Genomic DNA, 25809 nt, shown 5'->3' with positions numbered 1-25809 from the left:
GGATAATAAACATAAAACTGTAACTTTTTTCTCACAACCATACAAGATCCATTAAATGATGAGATAATGAGGTTATAGTTCTAAATACTATCCTAATACTTGACCACAGTATGGACAAAGATATATTAGAAATAACCTTAACAGTTTCTCATTTTTTGAGCAATAAATAATTAATACCACAACTTTAATATTTTTTAAAAAGGGATTTGGGTTCTTAATAGAAATACAAATTAACTAGAAATACAATGAGTCATGAGAGCTATAAGAAATGCTTTCCTAACAACTAAAGAAAAAATAGGCAAAGGATAATCTATTGTTGGATAAGCTATCCAACAGAACACCAATAGAAAATAAATATAACTGGGTAGATGGACAACAGTGTACAAAAGGAAATCACCACCAAAAACAAGAAAATAATAATTAGGAGAAAGAGGTTTGGGTCTATATAAGATGAATATTTAGAGAAAGTATCTTTGGGAAAATTCTGCATGCACAGCTTCGAAATATTAAAAGTGGAAAAGGGAATGGGAATATATGATTCCCACAAAAGAAATGCTCATATCAAATTGTAATCCGTTTTACTAGATATAAATAGTTTCTTCCATAGAGGGAGGGAGGGAAGGAGGAAGGAAGAGGGGAAAAACCTGTAATCCTGAAGAGGAAGCATGAAACTATAATACAAAGGCACAGAAATGACAGTTTTCATGATAAATACAGCAGGTGTCTTCATATAAAATACACAATGTGTCATATTTTTTAACAGTGGAGAGTAACACCGTTTCAAATTTAAATTTTTAATAACAGATAGTTAATTAGATTTTTTTCATTTGTGAGGCTAGTGCCAAGTACACTTTCAGAAAGCCCTAAGAGTTGAGAGTATACACACTATAAAGAATTGTTTCTCAATAAACTTGGCCAACTTTAATAAACAGTGTCTACTACTTCACAATTAATGGTTCAATACTGACGACTAGTGGTCAAAACATGTAGTAATTCCCTATCAAGTATTTTATGACCTTTATCAATTTATTTAAAACATTTAATGCAAATTATGTGAAAATCTAAATTAAAAAGATCTTGCCCTTACAAACATTCAGAAAAACACAAAAGGAATTGTATCTACAAAGTCTCTTTAAAAATTCTTTCTGTCCATTATTTGCAGTATCTCAAAAGTCAATCAGCATTTGCTGTCAACTCACAAAGGAAACAGTTCCATGAAGTGTCACTTTATTCACGCTCACACAGCTATGTTAACATTCTTCATAAATCCATAATTAATATTTCAAAGAGGCCTACATTTAGAATGCATGTACTGGGCATCTCCGTTCTAAATTTCTTTTTCAAACTTTGTTAAACACAAAGATATCAAAAATCCAGCTGTTTTTATTAAGTTGTCAGTATAGTTTGAAAACCAGTAACCCACTATACGAAAATGTTATTTTTATAGAGTTGAATTATGTTTAATTTAACTATGATTGAATTCTTGAAGAATGATTATGGAATTTTGAATATATCATTGTAATTACTATACAATTAAACTTCAAATAAGTTAAAATTGTTTAACTTTTACTTTCTGTCTTCAGGAATGAGAGCAGTAGAGTAACACAAGGTATAAAAATCTTGGAGTGAAATTTACCAAGAACGTTATATGTGGCTGAACAATCATTTACATTTGGAAACATCAATTTCTTTAGCACCTGTTCAGTGAGCTCTGTGTGATAAACACTGTACTACATGTCCCAGAAACAAGGGTAAATGGATGCACAAAGCCCCTCCAATGGAGTCTACATTCTTTGGCAAAAGGCATATAACAGCAAAAGTAAATAAACAATAATTATAATTTGTGTTAAATGCTATTTTTAAAAATAGAGTAATATGGCCGGGCGCGGTGGCTCACACTTGTAATCCCAGCACTTTGGGAGGCCGAGGCGGGCGAATCACGAGGTCAGGAGATCGAGACCACGGTGAAACTTCGTCTCTACTAAAAAAATACAAAAAATTAGGCGGGCGTGGTGGCGGGCGCCTGTAGTCCCAGCTACTCAGAGAGGCTGAGGCAGGAGAATGGCGTGAACCCGGGAGGCGGAGCTTACAGTGAGCCGAGATTGCGCCATTGTACTCCAGCCTGGGCGGCAGAGGGAGACTCCGTATCAAAAAAAAAAAAAAAAAAAAAAGAGTAATACGATACATGATAGTGAGCAATGGAGCTGAAGGGACGATTTTAGAAGGGGAGGAGGAACGGGAAAGTTTTCCCTAAAGAGGTGACAATTGAGCCTGAGGAACGAGAAGGGAGAAGTTATACTGAGTCAGAAGAAAAATGTTCTAGTAAGACACTGAGAAGAATCTGGTGTAGCTGGAACATAGATATCTTAGACTAATAAGTACTGTATGTTTAAAATTTTAGAACAGCTATAAAAAGAACAGAAATATAATCTACAGCTCCAAAGCAAACAGAAAGTATAAAAATGAATATATAATATACTCCACTCCAAATAGAAATGGGAAAAAGAAACAAAAAGAGAAGGTTAAAAAAAAAAATAAAATGATAAAAACACTTTAAAATATTCCAATAATCACAGTAAGTATAAAATGACTAATGCAACCATTAATTTATAAGATAAAGTTATTTTTAACTTAAGCTATAAGGTGTTTTGTAAGAAACATGGAAAAATAGAAAGATTAAAGAGGAAAAATGATATGCCATGAGTAAAGTAATCTTAAGAATGTTAAAATCAAGAGGCACACTAGGTAATATTTTTTAAATACTTGACCAAGAAATAATTTAATTATACATAAGATACCACACGCACAAAACAGATAAAAGAAAACTGACACAAATCACACGGAGAAACTGATAATCTTTATAATAATGAGAAGCTTTAGACATATATTTACTAAGAAAACAGAAGAACAGAACAACAAAATTCACAAATGACCTACTAAATTTACATGTGTGTATGTATGCATGTACGACATGCACAAGCACATAAAATTCTCCATCCAAAACACAGAAAAATATTTGTTTCTTACTCTGGAGTACTTACAAAAATTGGTCATAGAATTAGGTCAAAATGGAAGTTTCAACAACTTTCAAAGGAGTTAAATTAAAAACAGTAAAAAGAGTGTAAAAATAAGCATAAATACATCTCTGAAAAATACCAAAAGACATTCCTAAATAAGTCTTGAGTTATAGAGAAAATTGTAACAAATTATAAAAGATTTTGAAAAAAATTACCATAAAAGTATAACAAAGCATATGGTAATTTGGTTAAATTTTCATTATTCATTAAAAAAAAAACAGAAAAATCAATCAAGCATTCAATTTTCAAGCCTAAAAAATAAAACAGAATAATCCTTTAAATGAAGAGAAAGAGAGAGTAACAGAGTTAAGAGAAGTTAATGAAGCAATAAACAAAGCTGGTCAGAAAGAAAACTAATAAAATACTATTTCTAGCAAGACTTTAAACATGAATTACCAAACTGACTTAATAAATAGGCTATACAAACCAATAAACATCAAAAAAATTAGTAATCTGCAGCACCAAAAAGATATTAGGCACAAATTGTTTTATGGGTAAGTTTCAACAAACATCCAAGAAATAGACAATCCCTCTCTTACACAAAACTAAACCACGAAATAGGAAAAGAAGGAATCCATCTAATTCATTTTATGACACTAATGTAACCATGCTTCTAAAACCAAAAACGTCAGTGCAAGGAAAACTAATCTCAATAATAAACACAAATATAAAAATCCTAACAAAAAAATAGCAAGTTAATTCAGCAATGTATTTAAAAAAACCATTATAATCAAATAAAGTTCTCAGGAATGCAAGGAGGGCTCAACATCTATTCATGGAATCAATCATATTTAAATCAACATATTTAAATATCCAAAGTTAAGTGCACAGCAAGAATATTTGATAAATTTCACAACCCATTCATGATTTTTAAAATAAATAAATAAACAATAACAAACATATCTTGGCAACCTAGAAATAGAAGGCAATGTTCTTAATGTGACAAAGGTTAGCACTAAAAAGTAGGGGCAAACACCATACAACAACGTTTAACACTTAAGAATCTTACAAATATAGAAGTAACACAAGAATTCTTGCTATCTTTGCTTCTATTTAATATTAGACTTCAGGTTCTAACCAGTGCAATAAGATTTAAAAAAAAAGAAAAGAATTATAAAGAAAGAGACTAAATTGCCTTTAATTTCAAATGATATGATTATCTATACACTAAGACAGTATGTCAGTAAAGCTATTAAGAAATTATAAGGACTAATAAGGGCATTGAGCAAAATTGTTGGATACAAGAACCATATATAAAGCCAGTTGTACCCCTGTATACTACAAATAACCAATTAGAGATGCAATTATACCTATGTTACCAATTATAGGACATTTTCATGAAAAAAAAATCCCATTCCAAATAGAAAAACCATAAGGTACCTAAAAATAAGTCTAACAAAAGAGGTCTAAGATATTTATACAGACGATTATAAAACATTATTGGAAAACATTAGAAAAGATCTTCTCTTTAAATTAGTCTATACTTAATACAATTGTAATAAAAATGCCAGCATGATTTTTCATGGAATAGGACAAGAGATTTTCATTATCATTTACCAAAAGATAATAAAACCTATAATAATTAAGAAAGAATGATATTAGTATAGGGATAGACAAGCAAATCAATGCAAAGCATATAGAGGTCAGATATATATTGTAGGAAACTAGATATACAACAGATGTGGCATTTAAATTAGAGTGGAAAGAACCAACTTTTATTCAAACATGATGCTGAAGCAACTGATGAGTCATATAAAAAGCGAATTAGATTCCTTCCTCTCTCCTATTAAAAAAAAATCCCCGGGGGAAAGAGAGAAATCCCAAATAATCCAATATTTTTAAATGAGCAAAAGTCATACATAGGCACTCTATGTAAGGACAAATGCAAACTGCCAAGAGATGTGTGAATAGATGCTCAAATTCACTATTAGAGAAATGTGAATAAACATAAAAATGAGTTAACACTTTATACTCATCAGGTGGCAAAAACTTAAAGAATTATAACCACTCCTTCTGGTAAGAATGTGGGGGAAAGAGCTACACTCAACCATTGCTGGCAGAACAATGTGCAGTTTCAGAACCTCTGGAAAAATAAGATCTACCAATGGCAATAAAAGATTACATTGGAACCACGTCAGCTAGCTGGATGAATTTCCAGAAAGCACTAGTGAGAAAAAGGAAAAAACAAGAAGCAGAAATGTATACAAAATGTGATCTCATTTTCTAAAAACGAATACATGATCAAAAAGTCCCCATATATGCAAAGGTGTATACCGTCTATATACATCAGTCCAGGTAATTAAAAGCAAACAGAAAAATTTAAAGGGATACCTTCCAGGCCGTCAACATTAGTTCCTTTTTTTAAGGGTAAGAGAAGTGGTTCATGATGAAAAAACAGAGTTGGAAGAGATGTAGGAAAAAAATCAGCCATGTAAATAAATAAATAAGCCTGTATTGTAAAAGAATGTTTGAATATTTCATATGACCACATTTAGTTATATTAAAAATGCTTTTTGTACTAAATATTTAATAATGAAATGTTAAAAGAATTATGTGAGAAATAAGCCTAGTTAAACACAGGACCAAAACAGTGTATTAATGTGGTCACTACTTAACGTATTAAACAAATATTTAGTAAGTATTATCTTCAAATACTAGAAATGCAGTGTTCAAAATAGGTAAAATTAAAAGAGACAACATATCAAGAATCAGTAACATAAATAATCGGGGACAAAGCTCTCACATAATATGTATTACCAGAAACTGGACAGTGAAAGAAAAAAAAATGCCATCTTTACAAAAGAAGAAAAATAGTCAACGGGATTAAAGCTGGCTGAAAGATAAAAAGTGTGGCTCAAAATAAGCCCCGATTTATACTACACACACAACTTGACACCCTGAAGAATAAACACTGGAGTAGGAGTTTTAGGATTTTCACTTGCTACGCGCATTTTCCAACAAAGTAGTACATGTGTGGTTGTCCTGTTGTGATAGTGCTTTCAGCCTCTTGGTGGTTTGAGGGCTCTGACACCCTGCCTGTGTTACTCTCTGCTTACCAAGCCCCATGGGGCTCACACAGTCCTGCCCAAGGACTCAATTCTAGGGCTTATGTCCGAAGAATAAGAAAAATAAAGTATATTCTCTGAGTTTTCCTCCTGCTTTCCACAGGATTGTGTTTGACTTTTAAACTCTCATTTACTTGTAAACTCTATTGGTCCTTCTCAAAGATTAGAGAGGCTGCTGGGATGATCAATGTGAGGGTGATTTTAATGGGCATTTATAACATCTAACAATATCATAGGGAAAAGAAAACTTATGAATAACTGTATGCAAAATATGAATATGAATAACTGCATGCAAAAATGTACGAGACGACTACAAAAAAGGGGGGCATTGGTTATGGAAACAAGAGGGAGGCAAAGTGAGTGATCAAACAAAAGTTTTACAATTGAACCTTGAAAAGGTAAGTAAAGGTGAGTCCAAGATCTGCCAGCCTTGGAAAGGCCTCCACAACTCCAAAGAAAGTAGGGGAGTCTGGAAAGGAAGTGCAGGAAAAGGGGTTAATGAAGCCAGGTTGGAATATTTGCCTGACTAGGTTCTCCCCTGCTGTGTGATACTCGAAATATCACAGAAGCCTCAAGGCAGACGCAAAAGCTATTAAGAACACATTAGAAAAACATCCCAGGTTTCATGGAAGCTTCTCCCTTAATGAGTCCAAACTAAATACATTAATAAAGAGTACCCGAGGCTTTTCTTATGTGGTATCTGTATTACTCAGCATCTCTGGGGCCATAATTACATTTCTGGACAAAAATGAATAGCTACTTCTTCATTAGGTTTTTCCAAAAAAAATGAGGAAAAATGTGGGAAAAAAGTATTGATTACTTTAATTTTTCTTCATATGGCCTTAGTTTATTGATGAGCTTCACATACCTGGTTGTCCCTCAGAACAGACTAAAAGCAACTGAGCTGAGCTCCTATCTTAAACACTTAATTTCTCACTTAAACTTCACCATTGTCTATTAAGATTCCATGCCCTTGCCTATCCCACAGACTTCCCCATGAAACATCTTTTAATTTTAAGGCATCTAGATCATATGTAAGCATAGAATATTGTTGATGCAGATAAGGGAGAAACTAGTGACTTAATATGCTATAAAATGCTCTGAAGAGGGCCAGGCATGGTGGCTCACACCTGTAATCCCAGCAAGTTGGGAGGCTGACAGGCAGATCACTTGAGTCCAGAGTCTGAGACCATGCTGGGCAACATGACGAAACCTGTCTTTACAAAAAATACAAAAATTAGCTGGGTGTAATGGTGTGTCCCTGTAGTTCCAGCTGCTTGGGAAGTTGAGGTAGAAGGATCGCTTGAGCCTGGGAGGTTGAGACTGAGTGGGCCATGATCACACCACTGCACTCCAGCATGGGCGAGTGTGACCCTGCCTCAAAAAAATGCTCTGGAGTGTGCCTGCGTGTGTGTGTGTGTCCAGCATTTATCTCATGTTTTTCTTTTCTTTTTTTTTTTTTGAGACAGGGTCTCAATCTGTCACCCAGGCTGGAGTACAGTGGTACAATTCCAGCTCCCTACAACCTCTGCCTTCCGAGTTAAAGCTATTCTCGTGCCTCAGACCCCCAGGTGGTTGGGATTACAGGTGTGCACCACCACACTAATTTTTTTGTTGCTGTTGTTTGTTTTTTGTATTTTTAGTAGAGACAGGGTTTCACCATGTTGGCCAGGCTGGTCTCAAACTCCTGACCTCGAGTGACCCGCCCACCTCAGCCTCCCAAAGTGCTGGAATTACAGGGGTGAGTCACCATGCCCGGCCATGTTTTTCATTTTAAGTAATTCAGCTGAAGATGAAGAAATAATATTCAATGTATATGAAACAGCCAGTAAAAAATGAGTCAGGAGTTTCCAGGATGCAAACCAGAAGTTTAAATTTTTATCTAGGATTTTATGTAAATATTGGACCTGCAAAAAAGTGGTTTTGGCTTTTTTTTTTTACAGTTTTTTTTTGTTTTGTGTTTACAGTCTACATACCTCTTTCCCAACACTACAACCTACTAAGCCTACCCCCACTCCACTAAACTAACCAATCAAAGTTATGATACTATCAAGCACCTCATCAAAAGGAGTTTATAGTATGATAATTTACCTCAATGTTATATACTTGACTGTGTACACAGAAAAGGCTGATGGGTATAGGCTTAACAACACTTGAATTTAGGTCGGGCATGGTGGCTCCCTCCTGTAATCCCAGCACTTTGGGAGGCCAAGGCGGGCAAATCACTTGAGGTCAGGAGTTTGAGACCAGCCTGGGCAATATGGTAAAACTCCATCTCTACCCAAAATACAACAACAACAAAAAATCAGCTGGGCATGGTGGCGCCTGCCTGTAGTCCCAGCTACAAGGGAGGCTGAGGTGGCAGAATCTCTTGAACCCAGGAATTCGAGGCTGTAGTGAGCCGAGATCATGCTGCTGCACTCCTGGGCAACAGAGTGACCCCGTCGCAAAAAAAAAAAAAAAAAACACTTGAATTAGTAAAGTTCAAAGTATCATCTACAATTTAAAAAAGATAATACTAAAAGAATATTGTCATACAACCCATATAAAATACTCATCTCTCTTAAAGAAGAGACTTCCATGAGATACCAAACCAGGTTGTTTAAAATACAATATATGAAGATCCTTACCAAATAAAGAAAATCTGGCATTCATGTGACTTCAATAGCACATGAGTAGCTGAGGCTCAAAAAAGGAAGTGGATTCCTGGGCGTGCATGGCCCTTTTGTTCAAATCAGGACAAGAAACAGAAATGAGTGAACAATTCTTTAAAAACTCTACAGAAAAGGAAAATGGCTTTCCCTTGACCAGTTTCCAAAGATTAACACTGTGCTTTTTCATTAAATGGGAATAGGTAAAGCTCTGAGGACCTAAGGACCCGTGGGATAACTAAACAGCAGCAGATTTTAGCCAAAACCACAGAATGCCTCCCTGTAATATATTATACCTTCAAATCTCTGCATCCTGTAATTTCAAATGAAAACTCTTAATGTCTTAAGTTTTAAATGTCATATTTTTTATTAACATTGAAAGATACATTTTAAGAAGGCAAAAGAGCACAGTGGCTAGAAGTTCAGGCCCACCTGCTCAACTATGGATTTAATTTCTCACCATAAATAGGAAAAAAATGCATCAATTACTATTATCATATGGTATAGGAATTTCCATAAGTATTTTTAATAATCAAAAAGAAGGGAAAGTGTTTCCTCTCCTTAAACATGACCTTTCTGGAACAGTCTAAGCCATTTAACATGGGAGCAGGAAAATACATCAGCTTAATCTTTCCTAGCTTCCACTACTCTGTTTATAATCTAAAACCACTTTTTAAAAACGTATAGGTCACTGCTTATATTAAAGTGACAAAATATGAAATTAAATAGTTCTTATAAATAGTGATCTCCTATTGTATTGTCAGAGATGGAATTCCAAATCACAGCTGAAGCTTTTAGTCAAATTGACAATTTCAATGCAAATACCCAGGCTCTGGTATCTTAAGAAAAGGGGTGGGAAGCAATCTTTTTCTCCCTCTTTCTTTGTAATTTCCTGCATTCTGCAAAGAGAGAAGAAAATAAGTACAGAAAATTTCTCTAATTTTCTCTTGCAGAAAAGAACAATTGTCTCTTTAGTACTATTCTTATGCTCACCAGATGTAATTTGCTTTGAGAACAAATGTATAAAAATCAAGGTTAAAAAAAAAAAGCCTACCCACATGCTGTATCTAATTATTCAACAACATATCCTCTTCAAAGTAATTACCAACTTACAAGGGTATGCCTTCTTTTGTGAAATGTAAGGAAATGGAATTTCAGAAAACAAAAGCAGATTTTTCTATCAGCTTACATTAAATTTCAGTGCTGCAATTTTTGTTCCTAATCTTCAATTAATAGCAAAAAAAAACTTTAAAAAATATGCCGATTAATAAAGGTTAATGACCTACAAGCACACATAAGTGTATTTTTAGAACTCTTAGAAAAATCATTTCATAAATGAAAAGAATTCCCATTTGTTTTGAATCTTTTGGGTTTCTTGTTGTTTCTACTTTTTATATTTTATGTATAGACCAAAGAAACATTTAAAGGGAATTTCAACAAATTAATATTCTAAAATGATAGTAACAAAATATAACCAATATAATAAAATAAGAATCCATGAGTGCACATAACAAAAAGTTCTTTCTTACAGTAGGATTCTATAAATGTAGAAGGAATCATAAAAAATTTTTAAATCACTATCTGGCACTGCTTATAGTAGTAATTGTTTCATATGAGTCAATAATAGATGCTAAAATTAGAGTGAGCAAAAGTACAATAGAAACTTACAAAAGAAAGTACAATAGAAAAGTACAATAGGATATGTTCAAGTCCCAAAGAGTTATCCTATAAAATAAATAATTTTTTATTTTAAATATAAAAATTTTCTTATTTATTTTAAATATAAAATTATTTTATTTATAAAATAAAATTATTTTATAGGATAACTTAAATTTAAATAACTTAAAATTATTTAAATAATTTTAAGAGAATAATTATAACTTTACAGCGGATAAACCCACCCGGTAGGCAACACAATAATCAAGTGTTCAGTTTTCACCAGTAATGTAACAAATCAACATTATATGACTCCTGATATGATACTATGGGAAGGACATAACTCCAATTATCTGAGTTTCAAGCCAAAAGTCCATAACCTGAATCTAGTCATGAAGAAACATCAAGAAACCCAAAATGAAAGCCATTCTACAAAATAAATTGCATATACCCTGAGAAGTCATCACTCATGATGACTGAAAAACTGTTCCAGATTAAAGGAAGCTAAAGAGACATGACAACTAAATGCTATGTGTGAACCTATATTTTATCCTGGATCAGGAAAGGACATTACTGTAGTAGCAAAATTTGAATAAAACGTATAGATTAAGCCATAGTATTTTACTGATTTTAATTTCCTAATTTTGATTGTTATACTGTAACTATAAAAGAAAACATACATATCAAATTATTTAGATGAAAAATGATTTATTTTTTAATCAGTTGACTTTAAGATTCACAGATAAGTATGTATATCATGTCTGCAAATTAAAAATGTTTCACAAAAAATTACATATATGTGGATGTATCTAGAATAAATGATGAAGCAAGTCTGGTAAAATATGATTAATAAAGGAATCTAGGTAAATGTTATACAGAAATTCTTTATTCTAAATTTTCAACTTTACCTATATCTGAAATTTCAAATTAAAAAGAGTACCTTAAGGGTAACTATTCTCCATTTTAAATTGGTTTGATAATAACCTAATTCAGGAGTTGTCAGACTTTTTCAGTAAAGGGCCAAACTGCCAATACGTTAAACTCCGTGGGCCATATATATACTTGCGGGCTACAACTACTCAACTCTGCCATTGTGTCACAAAAGCACCCACAGACAATATATCAATGAATAGGAGTGGTTGTGCTCCAATAAAACTACTTACAAAAATAGACAATGGGCCAGCTTTGACCTGTGAGCCATAGTTTGATGACCCCTGGTCTAGTCTACGCCCAGAAAAATTAATCAGAATAATTATACTTTCAGTTAACATTTTCCGAGCATATGGCAAACAGTATGTTGTGAGCTTTATTGGCATTAATTCATTTATCCTTGCACTAATCTAATTAGGTCAATACTATTATTATTTCCATTTTCCACAGACAAAACTAGCGCCTAGAGAAGTTAAGAAACTTGCCCAACTAACGTCACATGGACAGCGAGTATGAAACCAGGGAAGTCTGATTCTATACACTGAACTATAACCAATATGTGATATTAATACTTCTCAGATGGGTTGAATTATACTGTCACACGCAATAACCATTTCAACATGGCTAAATAAACATCCAAATTCAAGATTTACATTCCATGAAAGTGTTTTTCACAAACCTCCTGTAGCTGCAGGGACATGAGTCCCAGTTGATCCTGGCGTCTTTCCACCAGCTCCCTTTCTGTGCGCATCTCTCTCTCTAGTTCCTGAAGCCGCCGCTCCACCCGATCTGAAACCTTAATAAGAATTCAGAGAAACAGCAGCATTATAGAGCTAGCAAGCAAAACTGACTAAATTGAGAAGATAGTTTTATAGCGGATACACTACTGCTTAAAGCATTTAAGATTGTTTTGTTTGCAAAGCCCTTTCTAATGACGCTAACGTGAAATAGCTGGCCAAAAAACTTACTGAAAGTTACAAAAGAAAGTCATCACTGATCTCCAAATAATCTACACCTGGATCCCAATAAATGCCTCAAATTTTTTGAGGTATGATATAATAATTCAGTAGATCAGAGTTAAAAGTAATACACTAGAAAAGAGTGCCCTCTGGTGAGTTAGAATGAAAATACCAATTTTGCTAAAAATTGCATTTGTTAGCCAATTAATGACAAATTGTTCGACCTAATTAGTTCTTTTCTATTTTTATTATCCATGAGCATGACCTGCCTATGAAGGTATTGATGTTTATTTGTAGTAAATAATTAAGAGGGCTTTACATTAGCTTATCAATCTTTTCTACTGCAATCTGCTAAAAATAAAACAAGCTGTAAAAGATCAAAAACTAAAGTCAAACTGAAAATGTTTAACTGGGACTCTAAACATGAAAGAATTTTTCTCTCTGACACAAAATTTTCCTTACTAAAAGTTGCATAAATTCAAACACATCTCATGTATTTCATTATACAGCCCACTAAATAAAATTTACACTATTGACAATGTCTATATTTGGTACAGAAGGACACAGAAGACATTTGTATTCATATAAGAGAAGCAATAAACACAGCTCTGTTATAAGAAATCTTTTGTCACCAATTATTTATATGACAAAGAATCAAGATAGTCCTGACAAGGAACCTTATTGGGGTCGTGTAAATGTTCTAGACTGAATTAGGGAGGTAGCTGGATAACTCAGTAAATGTATGGGAAAAAAAAGTTATTGAATTGTACACTTAAAGCATTAATTTTATGGTCCATTATAGCTCAACCAAGTTTTAAAAAAATAAATAAACATAAGTTTACTTAGGCAGAGCAAAAGTTTAGTTTACTCTTGAACAACAGGGATTTTAACTGCACAGGTCAACTTATGAGTGGATTTTCTTTTTTTTTTATGGTTGAATAATATTCCATTGTGGACAGGCACCATATTTTCTTTTTTTTATTATTATTATACTTTAGGTTTTAGGGTACATGTGCACAATGTGCAGGTTTGTTACATATGTATACATGTGCCATGTTGATTTCCTGCACCCATTAACTCGTCATTTAGCATTAGGTATATCTCCTAATGCTGTCCCTCCCCCCTCCTCCAACCCCACAACAGTCCCCGGAGTGTGATGTTCCCCTTCCTGTGTCCATGAGTTCTCATTGTTCAATTCCCACCTATGAGTGAGAACATGCGGTGTTTGGTTTTTTGTCCTTGCGATAGTTTACTGAGAATGATGTTTTCCAGTTTCATCCATGTCCCTACAAAGGACATGAACTCATCATTTTTTATGAGTGGATTTTCTTCTGCCACTACCACTGCTGAGATAGCAAGACCAGTTCCTCCTCAGCCTACTCAACTTGAAGGCAGAAGACCTTTATGATGATCAACTTCCACTTAATGAATGGTAAATATATTTTCTCTTCCTTATAATTTTCTTAATAACTCTTTCCTTTAGCTTACTTTATTGTAAGAATACAATATACAATACATATACAAAATATGTGTTAATTGACTATGTTATTGTCAAGGCTTCCTGTCAACAGTAGGCTATTAGTAGTTAAGTTCTGGGGGAGTCCAAATTTATACTGTATCCCCAGACTCTGCCTTCAATTAGCTTCCTATCTATTGAAGACTGACAATGAATGAGTAGTTAAAATTTCTCTGATTAAATTCAATGAGTTGAATGACTTCTATATTTCAGAAAAGGCTGTTCTTATTAGAATCCTATCAAAATTAAAGCAGTCCAGGTAACCACATACTGAAATCAATATCCAAAATTATTTAGACATCAGCAACTTTGCCACCATAGCTAACACATGTGATGATACAGAGTTACTATACTTGGAAGATTGTTTCTCACTTTTTTTTTTTTTTTTTTTTTTTGAGACAGTCTCACTCTGTCACCCAGGCTGCAGTGCAGTGGTGTGATCTTGGCTCACTGCAACCTCTGCCTCCCGAGTTCAAGCGATTCTCCTGCCTCAGTCTCCCAGGTACCAGGGATTACAGGCACCTGCCACCACGCCTGGCTACTTTTTTTATTTTTAGGAGAGATGTTGTTTCACCATGTTGGCCAGGATGGTCTTGAATTCCTGACCTCAAGTGATCCACCCGCCTTGGCCTCCCAAAGTGCTGGGATTACAGGCATGAGCCACCGTGCCCAGCCTTTGATTCCTCCTAAGTAAAAGTTTTATTGAAACATAATTTCATGTATTAATATACACATACATTGTGAAATAACTATAGTCAAGCTAATTAACATATCTATCACTTTACTTAGCTAACATTATTTTTGCCAATACCATAGTCATCATTTTGTACATTAGCTCTCTAGAACTTACTCATCCTACATAAGGGAAACTTTGTACTACATATCCCCATTTTCCTGACCCCTCCCAACCCTGCCCTGCCCCTAGCAACCACCATTCCACTCTCTGCTTCTATGAACTAGACTTTTTGGAGTCCACATTTAAGTAAGAAAATGCAGTATTTATATTTTTGTATCTGCCTTATTTCATTTAGCATAATGTCTTTCAGGTTCATCCATTTGTTATTGCAAATGACAGGATTTCCTTCTTTTTAAAAATTGAACAATATTCCATTGGGTGTATGTACGTCTGTATGTGTATTTCTTTATCTGTTTTTTGGTCAATAGATACTTAAATTGTTTCCATATCTTGACTATTGTGAATAATGCTGTAATGAACATGGGGTGTCCAGATGTCTCTTCAAGACACTGATTTCCTTTGGATATGTATCCAGAAGTGGGACTGCTGGATCATTTGGTAGTTTTATTCTTAATTTTGATATTAATGTTTCTCTTACACAGCTTCTGAAATAGGTCCCAATGATCCATGCTTCTTGGTATTCATGCATTTGTGTAATCCTCTACCCTTGAGTGTAGGCTAGCCCTAAGGACTTTCTTCTAATAAAGAGGACACTGCAGAAGTGATGGGATGTCACTTCTATTATTAGGTTGCAAAAAACTGACTTCCAATTTGCTAGCATCTTCTCTCTTGCCAGTCATCTTCTTGTCTGCTTGTTCTAATAAAGCACGCTGCCATGTTATGAGATGGTCTACGGAGAGGCCACATGTCAAAGAAATAAAAGAAGCCTTTTAACAGGTCATGACAAACTGAAGTCTCAAATCCAGTAACCTACAGGGAACTGAATCCTGACAATGGCTTGTCATTCCAGTCAAGCCTTGAGAAAAATGCAGCCTGCAAGTGACCCAGAGCCAAAGGACCCAGCAAAGCCACACCTGTCTCTCAACCCACTGAAACTGCCAAATGAAATGCTGTTTTAAGCCAGCAAGTTAGGGGAAATATGTTAACATTAAATGCTAATTGTACATACCCAGACACCACAACCATCCCCTATGGACCCAGTATACAGGCCAGCCTCCACAGATGCAGGCACCAGGCCCACCTCCAGGAACTCAGGTTCCAGGGGCACCTCAGTACTAGTACTAGACTGGCCCCTGTAAGCACAGGCTCTGGGCCTTCCCCCGTGGACTCAGGTACCAGGCCCATCCCAGCACCAGGCAGACCCCAACAGACTTCGGCTCTAGTCTCACCACAGTGCCAGACCAGCTCCTATGGGCATAAGCTCCAAGCCTACCCCTAAGAACCCAGGCACTAGGGACACCCCTGCAGACCCAATCAACTTGGCCCACACCAGTAGACCCTGGTACCAGGCCAGCCCCAGAGGAGCCAGGATCCAAGACCCCCCACAGAAGACCCAAAGTCAACGTCTGCCCCAGTGAATACAGGCTCCAGGCTCCAACTCATAAGCCCAGACAACAGGCTAGCCTCTGGGACCCAGATACCAGCTCAGGCCATCTGCTGACCCAGTCACAAGGCCAGCTCCCAAAAAGATATCAGCAGCAAAGCTCATTAATGAACCCTGCTAGAGAGCCTACCAAAAATCTCTGCACAGACTCATTAAGTAAAGGGAATCCCCTGCCAAAGCCAGTCCATAAAGTCTGGAAGAAGTGCCTGCTTCTTCAAATGCACAGAAACTAAGGCCATAAGGATCATAAATGATCAAGGAAACATGGTATCACTAAGAGAATAAAATAGAGCACCAGCAAGCAATCCCAAAGAAATGGAGATCTTCAAACACCTAACAAAGCATACAAAATAATCATCTTAAATAAGTTCAGTGAGCTATAAGAGAATACAGTAGTCCCATTTTACTCATGCAGGATATACTGCACAATCCCCAGCGGATGCCTGAAACCGAGGATAGTATCAAACCCTATATATACCATGAACAATTTTTTCCTTCATAATTTCACAGACAGCAAATTTGTTCATATCACAGAAATTAAAAATCTCAGTATACATTTTTTTCTTTCCTTATTGAGACTTTCACATTTTCACTTAGAAGAAACACTTTATGGCTTATCTTTGGCATTGCCAAACTGTCAACCTCACTACTCTGTACTTTGAAGCCATTATTTAGTAAAATAAGGGTTACTTGAACAAAAGCACTATCACGTTACTGAGACAGTGAACCTGATAACCGACATAACTGCTAAGCAACTAATGGGCGGGTTGTGTCTATGGCATGGATATAATGAATAACGGGATGATTCATGTGCCAGGAGGGATGAAGTGAGACCACTGAAGATTTCACTGCTCTACTCAGAATGGCATGCAATTTAAATCTTATGAATTGTTTATTAATGGAATTTTTCATTTACTATTTTTATATTGCAATTGACCACAAGAAGCTGAAACCATAGAGAGCAAAACTGTGGGAAAGGACAAGCTTCTGTACAGACAACAAAATCAGAAAATTGTTGCATGAACAAAATTAGAAATTCAGCAGAGATAGAAACCATCAAAAAGAACAAAACAGAAATTCTTCATCTAAATAACACTATGACTGAATTGAATAATTCCAGAGCAATCTTGAAGAAAACTGGATCATCAGCTCAAAGATGGGTCATTTGAAATTGCCCACTCAGAGAAACAAAAAAAGAAGAAAGAAAAAGAATTAAGAGAGACTATGGAATTTATGAGATACCATCAAGTAAAGAAATTTACTCATTATGGAAGTCCCAGAAGGGGCAAAGAAAGAAAAGGAGATGAGAGGAGTTTACTTAAAGAAATAATAGCAGAAAATTTCCTATATCTGGAAAAAGAACATCCAGATCCTCAAAGATCAAATAACCACAAATAGATTAAATATAAAGAGATCTTACTGAAACACATAATAATCAAATTCTCTAAAGGAAAAAACAAAGAGAAAATGCCAAAAGCAGCATGAGAAAAACAACTCATCACATACAATGGAACCCTTATGAGACTATCAGTGAATTTCTCAGCAGAAACCAGGAGAGAACAAGATGATAAATTTGAAGTCCTGGCAGGGGGTGGGGGGAGGCGGGTGCTGCCAACCAAGAATATAATCACCATTAACTTGCCTTACAAGAAATATAAAAGGGAGTTCTTCAAGACAAAATGAATGAATGCTAATAACATAAAAGCATATGAAAGTATAAAATTCACTGTAAAAGTATGAATATACTCAAATTATAATACTCTAATACTTACAATGGTAGTGTTTAAGTTACTTTTAACTCCAGTTTAAAAGACAAAAGTATTAAAAATAACTATAGCTACTATAATTTTAATGGATACACAATATTTAAAGGGGTAAACTGTAACATCAATAATGTAAAATGGGAGGGAAGTTAAAGTGTAGACTCTTTCTATGCAGTCAAAGTTAAGTTGTTATCAGCTTAGAATAGATTGTTACAAGATATTTTATGTAAATACCATGGTAACCACAAAGAAAAAAACTTGTGCATATTTAAAAGACAGAGAAAGCAGTCAAAACATACCACTACAGAAAATTATCAAATCACAAAGGAAGACAGAGAGAAAAAAAATGAATGAAGAAACTATAAAACACTCAGAAAACAATTAAGAAAACGGCAGTAGCAAGTTCTTACCTATAAATAAATGTTTTAAATGTAAACAAATTAAATTCTCCAATCAAAAGACATAGAGTAGCTACATATACTTTTTCTAATGACCCAACTGTATGCTGCCTAAAGAGACTCATAAATAGACTTTAGAGACACAAATAGGCTGAAAAATGAACAGATGGAAAAAGGTATTCTACACAAATGGAAACTAGAAGAAAACAGAGGTAGCTATACTTACATCAGAGAAAATACACTATAAGTCAAAAAATGTAAAAAGAAACAAGCTCATTAAATAATTATAAAGGAGTCAATTCATCAAGAGGATATAACAATTGTAAATGTATATGCACCTAATCAGAGCACCTAAATATATAAAGCAAATCTTAATAGATCTGAAGAAAAAGATTAAACAGAAATACAATAGTAGTTTTGTGGACAATGGACATATCATCCAGACGGAAAGTCTATAGAGAAACATTAGACTTGATCTACACTTTAGAACAAATGGACCTAACAAACATATACAGATCATTCCATCAAACAGCAGCAGAATACACATTCTTCTCAAGCATGCACAGAACATTCTCCAGGATAGATCATGTTAGGCCACAAAACAAGTCTTAACATATTTAAGAAAATAAGTATCTCTTTAGATCATAGTGATATAAAACTAGATATAAATGAAGAGGAAAATTCACTAATATGTGGAAATTAAACTACACAATTCTGAACAATCAATGGGTCAAATAAAAAATTTAAAAGAAAATGAAAAAATTCCTTGAAACAAATATAAACAGAAATACAATACACCAAAACTTATGGGATGCAAAAAAGCAGTTCTAACAGGGAGTTTTACGGCAATAAATGCCTACATTTAGAAAAAGATCTCAAATAAATAATCTAACTATACCTCAAGAAACTAAAAAACAAAATTAAACTAAACTAAGCCACTGTCAGTAGAAGAAATGAAATCACAAAGATTGCAGCAAAAATAAATGAAATAGACTAGAAAAACAATAGAAAAGATCCATGAAACTAACAGTTTTTTGGGTAAACTTTTATTTTAGGTTCAGGGGTACATGTGCAGGTTTGTTACATAGGTAAATTTGTGTCACAGAGGTTTGTTGTACAGATTATTTCTTCACCCAGGTATTAAGCCTGGTACTCAGGAGTTATTTTTTTTCTGCTTAGTTTTTTGAAAAGATAAAGAAAACTGACAAAATGCTAGCTAGACTGAATAAGGAAAAAAAGAGTAATAACTCAAGTAAATAATCAAAAGTAAAGAGGAAACATTACAAATGATACTACAAAAATTCAAAGTCTTATAAGAAAATACTATGAACAATTTTATGCCAACAAATTGGATAACCTAGGAGAAATGGGTAAATTCCTAAAAACCTACAACTTACCAAGACTGAGTCACAAAGAAACAGAAAATCCAAACAGAACAATAATGAGTAAGGTGATTGAATCAGTAATCAAAGACCTCCCAACAAAGAAAAGCCCAGAACCTGATTACTTCACTGGTAAAATATACCAAACATGTAAGGAAGAGCTAATGCCAATCCTTCTCAAGCTCTTCCAAAAAACTGAAGAGAACATGTCCAACCTCATCCTATGAGGCCAGCAGTAGCCTGAGACCAAAGACACTACTAAAAAAGAAAATTACAAGCCAATATCCCCGATGAACACAGATGTAAAAATCCTCTGCAAAATACTAGCAAACCAAATTCAGTAGCACATTAAAAGAATCATTACACCAATTATTACACCATGATCACTTAGTATTTATCCCCAGAATACAAAGCTGCAAATCAATAAGTGTAATATACCACATTAACAGAATAAAGAATAAAAATCATATGGTCTTCTCAATAGGTGCAGAAAAAGCATTTAATATAATTCAACGGCCTTTCATGATAAAAAGAGAAACTTCCAACAAATTAGACATAGAATGAATTTATTTTAGCATAATAAAGGCCATATACAACAAGCCAACAGCTAACATAGTACTCAACAGTAAAAATCTAAAAGCTTTTTCTCTAAGATCAGAAAAAGCCAAGGATGCCCAGTATGAACACTTCCATTCAACATAGTACTAAAGGTCCTGGCCAAAGCAAGTATGCAAGAAAAAGAAATAAAATGCATCTAGATGAGGAAGGAAGAAGTTAAATTGTCCCTGTTTTCAGATGACATGATCTTATATATAGAAAGCCCTAAAGAGGCCCCCTAAAAAAAAACTGTTAGAATAAACAAATTCAGTGAAGTTGCAGAAATCAAAATTCAACATTCAAGAATCAGCAGCATTTCTCTACATAACAACTCAAAAAAGAGTCCTGTTCACTATAGCACCCAAAAAATATGAAGAAATAAATTTACCTAAGGAGATGAAAGATTTGTACTCTGAAAATAATAAAATATTAAAGAAAGAGGAAGTCAGCAATGTAAAATCTTGGTAAAAGAAAACAGCCAGTGGAAAAAAAAATCAAGATACACAGAGAAAGCCACATAATGTAGGCACTATAGACCATGGTAAAGGATTTGGAACAAAAGAAACCCAGGTAGGATTTTTAAACCTGGAGGAATAATTAAACATAATTTAAAAAAATAATTTGCCTGCAGTGAGAAGCACAGATAAAGGCAGGTATGGGAGGAGAGGGACCAACTTCAACGGATGCCACTGCAGTAAACCCACTGAGAAGAGATGGCAGCTTGAAAAGTAGTATTAGAACTCAATGGAATTGAGGAAGATTTCAGAAATTAAAGGGACAAGATTTTGTAATGGATTGGAAGTATGGTGTAAAGAAATGGATCTAGATGAATCCTTGGTGACCAGCTTAACATGCTGGATGGAATATGACGCCATTTCCTGAGACAGTGAAGACCAAAGTAAGTAAAAACAGCCCTAAATGAAGGTTGTGGACCTTAACCTAAAGACATATATTTATAGCTTTTGAGTGATGACATAATTCCTATAAGAATTATTTTAAAGAAAGTATATTTTAGAACTTCTTTATTTTTTATTTCTCTGAGACCTAAGGGAAAATACTAGAAATGTAATCCAATACTAAAAAATTCATATTTATCAGGATACCATTATCAACTAAGTTTAATACTAGAATATCAAAAATTCCTAAATCTCCATATTTGGTTATAAAAATAGCAAAATAACAAGAATAAAAATGAGAATGGCTTTTAAGATTAGTATTTAATGAAAGGTCAAACAAAAGAAAACGCATTCTGTTTAAAAGATGGTATTCTCGCTTTTCAATATGTTGATTCCTCAGATCTTTAACAATACCTAGTGCCTCAAAGTCCGCTTAAATAAATATGTTATATATCCTGCTGCTGTAATCTATGCAATAATCATGTTATTCTAAATGCAGTATTGACAGAATTTTTATAAACTCTACTAATGCTCAACCCTTCCAGAAACAGCTGGATCCATGTTTACATTTTTATTTTTAATAGTGATCCTCCTATAGAAAACTAAAACAGAATTGACTTTTTCCTCCAAAAATAATCAAACAACATGCAGTCATATCACACTCAACTCAATAAAATCTAGACAACTAATAAACTGAAGTTTCCCCTATGGTATAAGGCCTATGCAATACTGATTGCGTATCACCACAATTAAGTGTTAATAGAAAATATTTTCCATGACATCATACTATAAACAATAACTCTTCCCTTCCAATGGACAATTTGACATTAGCAAAAAATATTTATGATTCACAAAAGATTAACACATCAAATACTGACATATATGACAGCAACCAAAACTTTTTGTCTCTCAAAGAAAAATGTGTTCCATAAGCTTTCAAGATATATCTTAGTCACTGAGAAAATGCATGATGAACAACTGTAGCCTCAGAATAATACACAATAAATGTGATTAACAGTGCTTACCAGTAGAAAGTGAAATTGGCAAGAAATAGGGGCAGCCATTTATTTTCACTTTATATATATGTACAATATTTAAGCTTGCCACAGTGAATGTGCATCATTTTGGTAATTTTATTTTAAACTTAAATCTGAAGTGGGGGAAACAGCTGCACTCTCTGAGAAGCTTAACACTCAAATAATGAAACCATCTTCTCTGACAGCAGGTTATGAATTCACAAACACAACACAATACATCGACCAGTTATAAAACATAAATGTTGACTTCAATTGAAATAAGTGAGTCACAAAGTCTACATTAAGCCCTGGAAACATACATCCTGTGGCCTTCAGAAGACCTTCTTAATTCCAACAATGTTATTATTAAGTTTTGCTTTGTACATTTTTTTCTTAATCAGGACTATACACACCCACAAGAAATTTGAGATGCCCTTTGTGCAATTATGAGACAATCTTACATTGACAGCAAATTACAGAAAGCACAAAACAAGGTGTAACATCACATCTTGATGTAAGGAACTGGCACATGAACAATTCAACTGAGTGTACAATTATGTGGGCACAATTTTCTGGGTTTAGACAGTATAAAAGGCTGTGTCCTCATGAGCTGGGCAGAGTGGATAGTTGGGTAAACTAGCAAGTTTTATACAGCAATTACACCAATGAGCTGGGCACTAGTGAGGTGTGACATCCAGTTGCACTTTATGTGATATGGAGTCATTCTTGATGCATGGCAATAATTATGTGAGAGAGTTTGAGCTCTCTCTGAATTCAGCTAACTGCTAACTTTTTACTTAGTGGCTACATTTTAAATACAAAGTAAAACTGTAGATTATATATAGATAATACTTACTAGTTTTATTTGCTATGTGAAAGAAATCCAAATAAAATGATAACTGTTTATTATGGGTTCTCTTGTCATGTGGTGAAAGGTGAAACAATAAATGTAATGTGCACTATGCAAATTAGTACTATTAAACCCCAAATTGAAACCATCCTAACTATCTAACAGTTTCAAAAAACAGCATGACAGTACAACTTGATATGACCATGGCTCACTCAGGTTTACAGGGACCTCAGTAGAATATTAAGGATATCTGAATTTAGATCAAAGCCCGTTTAGAAGTAATATAATTTGGCGGTGTCCCCACCCAGATCTCATCTTGAATTGTAACTCCCACAATTCCCACATGTCATGGGAGAAACCCAGTGGCAGGTGATTGAATTATGGGGTCGGGTCTTTCCTGCACTATTCTCGTGATATTTTTAATATCATGAATATTTTAAATAAAATATTTTAAGTAAAATAAGAATATTTTAAATAAAATTGTTTTAGAAATGGGAGTTTCCCTGCACAAGCTCTCTCTTTTTGCCTGCTGTCATCCATGTAAGACGTGACTTGCTCCTCCTTGCCTTCCGTCATGATTGTGAGGCCTCCCCAGCCATGTGGAACTGTAAGTCCATTAAACCTTTTTCTTTTGTAAACTGCCCAGTTCGTATGTCTTTATCAGCAGCATAAAAACAAACTAATACAACAAGCATGTTCACAAGATGTATATCTATACAGCAAGTGAAAGAAGCCTCAGGCAACAGTTGAAAAACTTAGTCAAATCTTGTGCATTAGAAAACATAGCCTGGGTGCAGTGGGGTGGCTCACACCTGTAATCCCAGCACTTTGGGAGGCTGAGGCAGGCTGACCATCTGAGGTCAGGAGTTCGAGACCAGCCTGGCCAACATCATGAAACTCTGTCTCTATTAAAAATACAAAAATTAGCCAAGTGTCATGGCACACACCTGTAATCCCAGTTACTCAGGAGGCTGAGGCAGGAGAATCACTTGAATCCAGGAGGTGGAGGTTGCAGCGAGCTGAGATCACACCACTGCACCCCAGCCTGGGTGACAGAGTGAGACTCTGTCTCTGTCTCCAAACAAAAAAAAAAGAAAGAAAGAAAGGAAATAGCAAACATAGTAATGACATCAGATATATAAAAAAGATTAAAGGAGTTTCAATTCCAGAAATAACAGACTAGATAATTTAGATGAAAGTAACTAGAAAGCTAGAAAGAATATCTTAAATATAATATTTTTTGGGTTTTTTTTGAGATGGAGTCTCACTCTGTTGCCCAGGCTGGAGTGCAGTGGCGCCATCTCGGCTCACTGCAAGCTCCACCTCCCAGGTTCACGCCATTCTCCTGCCTCAGCCTCCTGAGTAGCTGGGACTACAGGCGCCCACCGCCACACCCAGCTATTTTTTTGTATTTTCAGTAGAGACGGGGTTGCACTGTGTTAGCCAGGATGGTCTCGATCTCCTGACCTCGTGATCCACCTGCCTCGGCCTCCCAAAGTGCTGGGATTACAGGCATGAGCCACCGCCCCCGGCCAAATATAATTGTTTTTTAAAACACTGGGAAGTTAAAAAGTAATAAGGAAATATAAGAATAACATGCAGAAGAAAGAAACCCGGAGAGAATGGTCTATCCTTTAGAACAACTTTTTCCCCTGAAATATCAGCTCATTTCAGAAAAGGCAGCTGAGACACTGAGAAGCTGAACAGAGTTTTTACCAGATTCTTAAATGAGAAAATGTTGAGTTGAGAGACTTGCAAGTAATGGGTCCCTGATTAATCACTCTCTTAGCCTTTGGACTGGAATCCTGAAGGGCTATACAGAAGCAGTAAGGGTGAACCAGAAGTACTTAAGACCCAGTACCAAAGTTTATTAAGTATCTCAACAACAAATAATAAGATAATCCAAGATTGCTACTGACCCTAGCCTATAACAAAAAGTAAATGCCTATATTCTCATATGTAATAATGTCCTACGCCTCAAATTATCTATTCAAATTTTGTTGGCAGAAAATAAAATAGGTTTTCTGTCATCAAACAAAAATAACTAGAGAATCAAAAATAAACAGTAGGACAAAACAATGTGATCAAAGTCCAAGAAAAGCAAAGGATAATAGACAATCAAAACAGACATATTGAAGATTTAGATAATGAAGCTATGAGACACAGATAAACAGACTGATGATTTTGGAAAACAATTACAAAGTTAAAAACAGTCAAATGAAAATTCTAGTACTGAAACTTGCAATGACTTAAAATGAAAATCAGTGAGTAGGTTTAATAGGCTTGCCTCAGTTGAAGAGAGATTAAGTTACTAAATAAAAAGAAATAAAAATTTCCTTTCTAAAGGAAATTCTAGATGGGATACTTTCAGGTATATGCACACTCACCCTAAAGGGAATCTTAAAATATGTTCTTAAGGCAGATGTGCAATCTGAAAAATGCAGAAAGGACTGAAGAACAAAAAACAGTAAATCTAAGGGTAAACCTAAATAAACCATTATTGCATAAAATAATACTAATGTCTTCTAAGGCTCAATTAAATACAAAACTAAATAACAAAATAGCATAAAAGTGAAAAGCAGGGTTTATGGAGTTGAGGTGCTATAAGATCTTTGCATTTTCTGGAAAGAGCTAAAAGAATTAATTTATATTAGTTATGATATTTCAAAGACACATGTTGTAATCCCTAGGTTAACAAAGGAATAACAAGATATAACTAGAAAGCTAATAGATATGGAATACAGAAAAATGAA

The 25809-nt window shown here is 34.6% G+C and overlaps 1 protein-coding gene across 2 annotated transcripts in view; it reads right to left on the bottom strand.

The window, feature by feature from the left end:
- CEP128 (centrosomal protein 128) overlaps positions 1–25809 on the bottom strand; it is a 456203-nt gene that overhangs the window by 364437 nt on the left and 65957 nt on the right. For both annotated transcript variants that reach the window (XM_030803555.1, XM_004091859.2), the window contains exon 9: positions 12059–12175. In XM_030803555.1, coding sequence (XP_030659415.1) covers positions 12059–12175 — 117 coding nt within the window. The remainder of the gene's footprint in view (positions 1–12058; positions 12176–25809) is intronic.

Source organism: Nomascus leucogenys, chromosome 22a, assembly GCF_006542625.1.
Source record: "Nomascus leucogenys isolate Asia chromosome 22a, Asia_NLE_v1, whole genome shotgun sequence".
Taxonomy (NCBI): domain Eukaryota; kingdom Metazoa; phylum Chordata; class Mammalia; order Primates; family Hylobatidae; genus Nomascus; species Nomascus leucogenys.
Note: the sequence above shows the minus strand (reverse complement) of the source record. Positions and strands in the feature narration are given on the sequence as shown.